This window comes from Cibotium barometz, chromosome 24 (genome assembly GCF_041138505.1).
Source record: "Cibotium barometz isolate CiBa-2024 chromosome 24, ASM4113850v1, whole genome shotgun sequence".
NCBI lineage: Eukaryota > Viridiplantae > Streptophyta > Polypodiopsida > Cyatheales > Cibotiaceae > Cibotium > Cibotium barometz.
This window is the reverse complement of record NC_141069.1, coordinates 21,788,472-21,800,079: the sequence shown is the minus strand read 5'-3', so window position 1 is coordinate 21,800,079 and position 11,608 is coordinate 21,788,472. Positions and strand designations below refer to the sequence as shown.

Sequence of the window (11,608 nt, the reverse complement as noted above, 5' to 3'; positions counted from 1 at the left end):
CCCTAGGTATCGAACTCGGGTCCTCATCGTGGAACCCAACGATTCTACACCAGTTAAACTACACGCACAAATGCACCCTCCCCCCCCCAAAAAAAAAAGATTTCATCTGAGTCTTCCAAATGAATTTTATAATTTTCTTAAAAAAAAAACAAGCATGAGTCCCTATTTAATGATGTAAAATCAGAATATATTTTTGGCCTCCCTAATCTATCCATTTATCTGTTTCTATTGAATCAAACCTCTAGATAAAAAAAAGCAAAAAGAAGTATATATAACGTAAATATATTTTCTAGCAAGCAGAACGCACTTCTTATGTTCATTCCATGGGGGACTTCAGCAGCAGGGGGGTGGGGGCTGTAGTGCTGGGCCTGGTGAGCAGAGGCCATGCCCTCGTCGCAGAGCTTCTCAGGCTTTCTGATCATGTTCCTGCAGCCTTCGACGATGCACGATACGCCCCTCTCCTGTTTGATTTCAAGTAAGAATCATAACACCTCTAAACACACAGTTGCACACACAGTTTACCCTATTCAAACTGCATGAGTAAGTAAACCAGACTTGCGCACACAATTTACCTTGCTTTAACTAGCTCCCAGATTGTATGCTTGCCCAACTTGAAATTGGCCCTTCCCACATATACAATTTTCTATCTCTTTTAGTTTACTGCTTAAATGTCGCATGCCACTCCCTCCCTCCATCCTTCTAGAGGCTTTCTTTTAAAATACCGTAGGGGAGGTTTTGACCCATCTTTGACCACCTAGTGGAGTCTTTATGGTCTTGTAATTGTGTGGTTTAATCTATTATGCTTAAGGGTGTCTAATTAACTCAATGCTTAATCGACTTGAGATATACGCTCCCTGTTACATTGGTATCAGAGCTTAGGATTCATTTAACTAGAGTTGGAAGATGATCTTTTCTCGCCAATTGTTAATCATTAGTTTAATTGAAAACATAATAGCTAACCACTCTCCAAGGCATATGCAAGATGCTATTTCACAAAGAGCACATCAAGATGAGTATGCTTCCAAATTAGCAGAATTGAAGTGCTAGGTGGCTGAATTGAAGGCTATGCAAGAAGTATTTAAGAAGCCTCCACTATCGAGGGCTCATGAGCAACCAAGTGAGAGGGTCAAATCTGGAGTTCATCATGAAGAATACTTAGTCATGTCACCCCATCCTTCCAGACATGATGTACAACAAAAAAAGCAAGATATTGATGTGGTGTCCAAAGAACGGGAAGCAAAGCTAGGATTATACAAAGTGACTTCGAGAATCCTCTCCTCCCTGTGTAGATAAAGAGAAGCATTAAGTGGAAGACCATGGTGCATCTCACCGAAAAAAAGCTCCAAAAGGAGTTTAAATCCGGTGAGAAGGACATCAAGATCAAGTTCGGAGATTACCTTTTATTTTATAGTTTGAGATTACCTTTGTCATGTTGGCATGCATATGAAAGGGACTACAAGTAATTGGTGGCTTGCCCAAAAGCTTTCAGGTAAAGCTTCCACGAATTGGATGAACTTAAAGAATGCATTTCATGCACAATTCTCACCTCCAAACTTTGAGAAGATCAAACATGAAGAGTGGGATTGGCTCTCCCAAGTTTGATGTCCAATGCTCACAAAAGCGGTCGACCACATAACCTGCATAAGCATGCTTTCTACTTGGAAGAGTGCCAAGTCTACATAAGCCGTCTCCTAACCATCTGGCCACATTTGGCCACCATCCAATGTCTAAATTGGAAACTGCTGGTGCTTGGGTGCTTACCACAATGGCTACTCCTCATATAGGGGGCCTTACAAAATAGAGTATATTCGTCACCCACAGTGAAGCATTGAGCAAATGATTTTCCAACACACCTCCTCGATGTTTGTTAGACATCTTCATCCCCTTGCTGCTGGCTTCTTTTGTGGTGTCCTATTTTAGCCTTTAGGGCTGACCATGTTAGCTAGAGCGGCTGGTCACCCCTCGCATCTTTTTCCCACCTTTTTATTTTATGGAGTCATTAGGTTTTATTCCTAGTCGTGAGGAGGTGGCTTCACTCCCCTGCGCACCCCCTCTCCTTCTCTCGTCGGGTGCAACCAGTAGCCCCCTCCCTCTCTCACCTGATCCCACACCCTCTCCTTCGCCACCCCACCTGTCGCTCGCCTCTCCCTCACAGTGCCCACTGACCACTCACTCTCCCCCCCCCCCTCCCCCCCCGGTTGCTATTCGAGCATATATATAGCCAGGCCTTCCCTCCCTCACATTCATTGCCTTGTGTCTCTTGCATGCCTTAGTGCCTCTGCATATTGGCTTGTTACAGTCCCTCACATATGTACCAGCATGTGTTTCTTGTTTAGTGATATTGAGAGCAGGTATATACTTGCGTTTCTCTCCCTCTCTCTCTCTCTCACTCTCTCTCTCCTGTGTTTCCAGTTTCCCATCTTCTGTTGTGCATTCCTTCACGGTATTAGAGCGGTGGTGACTTGCAACATTAGTTGCTGTAACTTGGTTGAACACAATGCTAATCAATACACTTAAATACACTAAGATTTGATGGACACTTGCTCAAATACAAGAAGTAAATTGCTGAATTGACAAGAGACACACAATGAGCCGGAACGGCCGACCCCTCCCTCAAATAAAGTATATTGATCTTGGGAGAATCAAGTACATAGTGTCATGGGCATTTTTGACCAGATTTCCATACCAATGCATATGAATACAGTATTGCAAATAAGTGGTTGTCGTTGTAGACTTGCAATCCACACTACCCTCTCAAGTGCCCATGTTCCCTACCATCTGCTCTCTATTGTTCCACCAACACATGGTAGCAACAATCTGCAAGAGAGCACGTAGGACAAGAGAAAACTACACAGGGTATGTGATCTTGTAATCCGGTTCCTCCCTCCTGCTACTTGCTTCCATATTTAAGCATTAAAGCTTACCAATTGCAAGTAGAGTCGATGACAACGGAAGTCTTCGCGATGGAAGCCCTTGGAGTGAAGAGATCTTCGATTTGTCACAATTCTTCGCGACAAAAGTCTTCAAGAGGATAAAGGGAACCTTGGGAATTCCCCTATGGTTCAGCTTGAGAAAGGAGGGTTGAAATTAGGGTTTTCAGCAAAAAGACCAGAAATTACAGAAATAAAAAGAGCTGTTTTGCTGAATTTTAGTCATTGGGAGTGTGTATGAGAGTGATTAGCATCTGGAATCACTCTTGGAAGCTTGAAAATCACCTTAGTAAGCTTGGAAATGGAGTTGGGAAGGAGAATGTGCAAAAAATGCAGCTCAACCGCCCTCATGAGGGAGGCGCTAATCTCTAGAGAGAGGAAGAGGAGTGAGGTGGTGAGTTGTCCAATGTAGGTGGCAAGCAGGTGCTTTGTGGAGCAAGCTAGAGTGGACACATGGCTGGTTACTCCCTTTGTACAAAGGGGATAAGGTCTGGGCGGTGGACATTGGGTTATGTCCACCTCGGGACATCAGTGTGTGTGAACACCGGGTTGGTCATAATTTCTAAGTGAGTTTTGGTCGCCCAAAACTTAATGAAGTGTTCCATAAGCTAGAGTGGACACATGGCTGGTTACTCCCTTTGTACAAAGGGGATAAGGTCTAGGCGGTGAACATTGGGTTATGTCCACCTCGGGACATCAGTGTGTGTGAATACCGGGCTGGTCATAATTATAAGTGAGTTTTGGTCGCCCAAAACTTAATGAAGTGTGTACACACTCACCTATAAATTAGTGCTAACTCCTAAGGCTAGGTTTATGACCAATACTTACCACCTGTCACATGCCACATAATCATGTTAGCAGACAGTTTCACACGCACGGTTCGCGGGCGGGCATCCCCTTACCCGGAACTACAGATTGGTCAAGCAAGCATGAAAACAGCATGCAATTTCAATTGCAAGCAAGCACATAAAGATGCTATGCAATGCAGCATTGGTATGGACAATCCCCGTTCATGAGACTATACCAAAATAGACGTGCTCCAGGCAAGTACACGAGGTACTAGACCCAATGGAACACCAATCCACCAAGCATTTCTAGGCATGTACACGGAGGCACAAGTCCCAATGGAAAGCCAAGTCCACAATATCACATGAGTGGCATCTATTCACGGCATATACAACTGCCATGGACACCTCACTTTACCCATCCGTTTGAGGGTGATAAGCTGATGAGAAGTCCAATTTGGTGCCCATATTATCAAATAAGGCCCGCCAAAAGAGACTTGTAGTCCTGGGATCTCTATCTCCCACAATGGACTTCGGCATTCCATGATGTTTGAACACTTGTGCAAGATATATTTTAACCATATGCTCAGCTTTGATGGTCTTTTTGACCGGAAAGAAATGAGCTTGTTTGCTAAACCTGTCCACAATTGTCCAAATTGCATCATTACCCTGTTGGGTCCATGGCAAGTCCATAATGAAATCCATTGTAATACTTTCCCTTGGTTGCGTGGGAATAGGCAATGGCTGAAGCAAACCTAGTGCCTTTTGCCTATTAAATTTCACCTTTTGACAGGTGATACATGCACGTACATGTGCCTCTATGTCCTTCCGCATACCTGGCCAAAAGAAAAACCGCTCAATCATGTGCGTAGTAGGCATTATGCCTCTATGACCAGCATATGGAGGAGCATGGCACTCATCCAAAATCTTTTGCCTCATGTCAGACATCACACATAGGCAATTATCTTTCATGAGATAACCCTCTTTCACATATGAGGCATGTGCATGACCAGCCATCAAATCAGCCCAAATAGTGGCAAAATCAGCATCCGTATGATACAAATCACGCATGGTAGATAAGTCCCCATGAGAGGCAACTGAGATAGCTGCTACATACGGCTTTCGTGACAATGCATCGGCCCTTACATTCTTCTTTCCCGGGGTGTGCAAGATCTGAAAATGCAAAATAGAGAGGAAATTGGCCATCCTCATATGCTTCTCTGATAACTTAGTTTGGGTAAGAAAATACCTCAAACTCTGGTGATCTGTCTTCACAGTGAAATCGGCCCCAAGAAGGTAATGTTTCCATATAGTAAGTGCATGAATTACAGCCAAGAGCTCTTTCTCATAAATGCCAAGAGATAGCTCTGCATCATGCAATCTACGGCTCTCATAAGCCACAACATGTCCCTCTTGATTAAGGACAGCTCCTATGTAATTTCCAGATGCATCACATTCCACACAAACAGGCTTTTGCAAATCCGGAATGAACAACACTGGACCATGAGTAGTTGCATCTTTCAATTTGAGGAATGCATCCCTCTCTACATTAGTCCATTTGAACACGGCCTTCTTCTTTGTCAAATCATGCAAAGGAGAAGCAATCCATGCAAAGTGCCGAATGAACCTGCGGTAGTAAGAGCATAATCCAAGAAAACTACGGATCTCATGCACCGAACTCAATTCGGGTCAATTCCGAATTGCATCAATCTTTGGAGGATCCATCCGCACTCCATCTTTGGACACAATATGCCCAAGATAATGTATCTCTGACAAGAAGAACTCACTCTTCTTTGCATTTATGAAGAGTTTATGCTTACGGAGTTCTTCAAAAACAATGGCCAAATGAGCTCTATGCTCTTCTTCGGTCTTCGAGAAGACTAGGATGTCATCAAAGAAGACACCTGTAAATTTCCTATACCCACGGAATATGTGATCCATCATTCTATTGAATGTAGCCGGGGCATTTGTAAGACCAAAAGACATAACAAGATACTCATAAAGCCCAAATGCTGTCCTGAAAGCAGTTTTGTGTACATCCTCAGGCACTATACGCACTTGATGATATCCACTCTTGAGATCAATTCGGCTAAAGCATGCCGATCCATCCAACTTGTCAAGGATGTCGTCTATGCGTGGAATCGGAAACCGATTCTTGATGGTAAGCTTATTCAAAGCTCTATAATCCACACACATACGAAAGGATCCATCCTTCTTTCAAACCAAGAGGATGGGTGAACAATATGGGGAAGAGCTTGGCTGAACCAAACCCTTCTCAAGAAGCTCATTCACCTGCTTCATGATCTCCTCTTTTTGGGATGCACTTACACGATAGGCTGGCCTATTAGGCGGTGAGCTACCCAGCACAAGATCAATGCGATGATCTTCCGGTCGTATGGATGGCAGCACAAGATCAATGCGATGATCTTCCGGTCGTATGGATGGCAACTCATTTGGTAACTCATCAGCAAAGCAATCATTGCGCTCTTGCAAAAATTTCAGCCTATCATTACTAAGAGTGTTTTACATGTACATTATTTTCCTCAACACGATCTCGTACAAAAATCAAGTACACAAAAACACTCTTTTTCATTACTTTCTTAATTTGTACATGAGATACAAGGGGAATGGTATCACCCTCTTCACCAGCGTCAATTACATGCTCTCGGCCTTTATGCATGAAGGTGATCTTGTTGGTTTTGTAAGCCTTGCTCGGATCAATACGTGTATGCCAAGGCTTTCCAAGCAATACATCACAGCCATTCAAAGGTGCCACAAGAAAATCCTCATGATCCAAATAGCCTTGAATGTGTATGCGCAACTTGCCAAAAATAGGCATGACCTGCACTTCTCTACCAACAAAGGCAACCCTTGCTTCAATTTGAGGACCCATGTCCTCCACTTCAATACCCAACGCAGCTGCCATCTGTGTGGATATGAAATTTTCAGATGCACAACCATCAAACATGAACAAAGCGGGCTGATCCTTGAGCTGTCCCCAAGCTTTACATACAACCCTGTCTTTGCTATCATGTGAATTGTTGCCTTGCACATCCGGAACCATATGCACATTAGGCTTTGATGCATTTGCATTATCACGCTTCTTCTTGTTTGGGCATGCTTTTGCAATATGCTCGGTACTACCACAAATAAAGCATTTTCCCTCACTCATATATTGCTTTTTCTACTCCGGAGTGAGACCATAGTCTCTCAGTTTGAAGGGACGCTTCTTGGTAGTGTTATTTTCAGCCTTTGGACCATTTTTATCTTGGTTTCGGTCCTTTTTAGGTGGCTGTCTATCATTTTGCAGGTTTTGGACAGCCCTCTCTTTACCTTGAAATGAGGGTTTAGCCTTATTGGATTGACTCAATTTGAGTTCCAATTGCTCGGTGGCGGTGGCGGCTGCGATTAGTTGGTGTAAGGTATGACCAGGATACATTTGTAGTCTCGCTTTGTACATGGGTTGTAATCCCGAATGAAACCTTCTCTTCCTTTCCGCCTTTTCAAGACATGTGGGATGGTTGCCTTTTCTGCATAGGCATCCTCGGTACGAGCCAAGTATGCACGTGCTGCATCCCTCGGTTGTATGTGCAACCATAGTTACAAGGAATGGGAGACAGTAACGGGGGACGGGGACGGGGACGGCCATAAGTAGGGAACGGGGACGGGGGAGGGAACGGCACTCAAAAAATACTTTAAAAAAAAAGTTTTTCCACCCTCAGGTAACTACGCAGGCATCGGCTAACTCTACTTTGTGAGTCCCCTCTATATGAGGAGAAGGCATTTATGAGTAGCACGGGTCACCTGATAGGTCCCGGTTTAAACACCGGATGGTGGCCGATTGTGGCCAGATAGCATGAGATGATTCTGGAGAAGGTTGGCACACTGCCAACCAGGCTACATGCATATGCGGTGAGTTATTATACACCTACTGCATATGGGCTGTAAATTTTGAGTCCGTTGCGGCGCGCAGTTTCACACCAGCCTACTTGGGGGAAGGTGCGGAGGGGGGCGTGAGCCCCTCTCTGCAGGGGGTCCGGGGGGGAGATGACTCCCCCCCTGGCCCGAAGGGCCGTTTACGCTAAACTCCATGTTTGTAGCCTTGTAGCCTTGTTCTATATATAGATATTAGATAGGCAAGAGAGAGGCAAGGGCAAGTGAGAGAGAGAGAGAAAGAAAGAAAGAAAGAAAGAAAGATTTTATTAACGTCTTCCAAAAGACCGAACTCGGCCTATGAGACAAATCGGAGTACCTGTATGGGGTATCCTCTGTCATCCCAACAAAATGAAAAAGTACTGAATAAAAAAGCTGAATCTGGGTGTGCAGGGGATGGAGCTCTATTACTAGGAGAATGCAAAGCTATATGCATGGAGTATACAATCATGATATGCAACCTAGCTAGCTCCATCCTGTACCATACTGGGGGTATAAAATGGTATACATCAGTGAAGGGGGTGCCCACAGCTCCCTGAAGAACATGCCTGGGTGTGCTCTGAAGCGAGCCAGTCGCTCCGCACCCTCTCTGTGAAACTGAGCTCTGATCTCTGTCATCTCTCTTTGGTATAGGCGTGGTGTCCGAAAGCCAGGTGTCCTCTGTCTCCTGCGGGCTCTAAGTGTCTCTGCTCTCTGGAGAGTAATTCCCTGCCGTGTAGGGGCTGGGAGGGGTATGGATCTCTGAAAAAATGTAGTAATCTGTGTCTGTCGCCCCCCCTCTGGAGCTGTCTGAGCCTGTAATAATGTCTCTCTGTGGCGCTGTATGTCTAGAATGTATCTCCCCAGTATGCGCTGGTCTGCTGTCTCAAAGATCTGGCGTAGGGAATGTGGCTCTCTGAATAAAATGGGATATCTCTCTCTGATGGCTGTATATGCTCTGCATCTGCATACATAATGCTCCTCACTCTCCACCTCCTCTCTGCACAATCTGCATACCCTCTCCTCTCGGGGGATCCGTGCTGCTCTGCCAGTCTCAATCTCCAATCGGTGTGATGAAACTCTGAGCTGACCAATAGCCACTCGGGAGCCGTGTGGTAAAAAGCCCTCCATGTATCTAGGCCTCTCTATAAATCCATCATCAGTGATACTCATGAAGTGATCTCTGTAGTATAGCATCTTCGGTGGAAGAGGCTGTGTAGGCGATATCCATGTCTCTCGTGTATAGAGCTGCCATAGATCCTGTCTCAATACTCTGTTCCTCTCACTATGAGAGAGACGGATATGTGGTGCATCCCTGTCATACTGGAATGGTGGTAGATGATCCATGTCTAGGCCATGCTGTGAGAACCAATGTGTGACCTGTGCATACCATGATCCTCTGTCTCCTGCCTCAGCCAACTGTCTAGATGCCTGAAAAGCTCTGTATGATAATCTGTCATGTGGCATCTCTCTGAATCTGTCTAGCAGGCGTATAGTCTGAAATATGGCCTCTACCATCATAGGAGGCGCAGCAAACTCTGCTCGGATAATGTCATGAGGTACTGACGGTTTGCTGCGTATCATGCGTGCCATCATGAGGGCCTGTGGTCTCTCTATCTGTGTCCACCAATGAGTAGCAAGGCCTGATGCCATACTGCTGCTCCATACATCAATGCCGGTGTGACTAATGTGTCAAATAGCCACCCCTTCGTCCGGGGCTCCTGAAAATGCGCCTGGTGGCACTGTCTCTCTAGCATAGCCAATGCTGCATTCCCCGTGTCAATCTAGCTCTGGCTGCTGAACCCATGGTAAAGCGTGTGGCTACTGCAGAGAAGGTAACCCCTAGGTACACGTATGATGTCACCACCTCCACCTGGCATCCTGCGAGAGTGAATGTCAGCTGACTCCTGCCCTGTCTCGATGTATGAAAGACCATAACCTTGGTTTTCCCAAGGTTCACAGTAAGACCCCTCTGCGTGCAGAAATCATGGAGTGCATGTAGATGCTGCTGTAGACCACCTGGGGACTCAGACACTAATACAATATCATCAGCATAGAGCATAATATGTACTGAGGTACCTGCTAAATCAACTCCATCTCCGCCTCCCCGTGTAATGAAGTCAGCCACCTCATCAATGTATAACCCAAATAGCGTGGGGGAAAGTGGGCATCCTTGCTTCACACCAATGGTGCTAGCAATAGTCTCGGACATACCTCCTGGACATCTGACTCGCCCAAAAACCTGCTCATATAATGCATAGATGCCCCATGTCATATCTGCTGGTATGCCAAGAGACTGCAGGCGCTAAAAGAGCCTCTCTCGTGGTACTGTGTCAAATGCCTTGCGGAAATCCACAAAGCAGCAATAGAGCTTTCTCTTCCTCACTCTGGCCTGATCAATCATACATCTCAAAGTGAATACATGGTCAGTGGTAGAGAAAGCTCTCCTGAAGCCTGCCTGCCCTGATGAGCGTAAACCTGCTCGCTCAGCATATAAGCTAAGCTCCTGCTCCAGCACTGCACCATAGAGTTTGGCTAGCACGTGGCCAACCATAACCGTCCTGTAGTTGCTCGGATCGAGCATATCCCCTGTTTTGTGAATCGGCACAATGGTGTGCATCGTCCACTCCGCAGGCAAACCCTCTGCTAGTGCCCTGTTAAACAGGTGTGCAAGAAAAGGAGCTAAAGAATCTACTGCATATATGAGATGCTCACCCTGTAGGCCCATATGGTCGGCGGCCCGTCCATGCTGTAGGCGGCGGATAGCTTCCTGTACCATCGAGTGGGTAAAGAAGCTAGCTGTGGTAGGTCGACTCTCGAGGCTCCTGTGGCTGAGGTATAGGTGGCTGCTGTGGGGCATGGTATAGACCCTCTGCATATGTGTGCCATGTCTGTGGGTCTGCAATAGGTGTCGGGGTCCGGGGCTCTTTGAAGTGCCGCCATGAGACAGGGCTATCTCTACTCATGAAGAAATGAAAGATCTCTAGCTCCTGTATCTCTGCGAAGGCCCGCCTTTTGCGGCGAGTAAGTCTCCTCATCTCTCTCCTCGACTCCTGCTCTGTGATGGCTCCCAAGGCTCTCTGTATGCGGAGTCGTGAGTATAGGGCTCTGCACTCGTCATCATACCATATGTTCTGGGGCATAGTCCCAGGTCTCGTAGGCTCTCCTGAGTGTACACGATGTGGGAAGCTCTGTAATGCAGCCGTGTGTAGGAGTGATGCGAGCTGGGCTGTAATGGTATCCATAGATGCCAGGGGATCCATGAGTAGGAGCCCATCCTCTACTCTGCCAGTGTATATGTCTGCCATGTCATGTGTGAAGTAGATGGTAGTGTGTGGCGTCGGTATGTGGGGGGCTGGTGATACTGGTGATCCGGCTAGTGAAAATGCCAAGTATGTATGATCTGCCCCAATAGGACGAGGTGGAATGGAGAATGAGGTGACAAGCTGTGATGCCTCCAAAGACCCCATAATGTAGTCTACCACCGTGCCTCCGGTCCGTGTATGACCCCCATGTGGGAAGCATGTCAGCCCTCCTGATCCCGGCCACTGTAGCATCCCGTTATAAATAACGAGACGATGCCTGGCTCCCAACTCTAGTAAGTGGTCCCCATAATGCTCTCTGTCTGGTCCAGTGTCCTCTGATGCCCGACTAGCCCCTATCTCCTCTGGATCCACAGGGTGGAGGATCTCCATGTCATCATAGTCATACACCTCACACTGTCTGCTCTGTGTGTGGGCATTGAAGTCGCCCGTAAGAAATACTTCCCCTAGTGTAGAATAATGCATAATCTCCTCGACAGACAAGTGTATGGCGAGGCTCCTATCTCCTCCTCCTGTGGCATGTCCTCTGTAATGACGTAGGAGGATCCTGATGGAGAAAAGTAACATAGAGCTATGTATATAACCCTGTCCTGTGAGAGCTGTAAGCTGATCCACATGTATCTGGCCTCTGGATCCTGTGCTACCACTCTCAGTCTCC

General features: G+C 46.3%; 1 protein-coding gene across 10 annotated transcripts in view; it reads left to right on the top strand.

Annotated features, from left to right (window-relative positions):
• The first annotated feature begins 290 nt into the window (after positions 1 to 290).
• The window catches only part of LOC147625025 (uncharacterized), a 142,793-nt gene continuing 131,475 nt past the window's right edge, over positions 291 to 11,608 (top strand). For all 10 annotated transcript variants that reach the window (XM_086818253.1, XM_086818252.1, XM_086818251.1 and 7 more), the window contains exon 1: positions 291 to 475. In XM_086818253.1, coding sequence (XP_086674379.1) covers positions 324 to 475 — 152 coding nt within the window. In that variant the 5' untranslated portion in view covers positions 291 to 323. The remainder of the gene's footprint in view (positions 476 to 11,608) is intronic.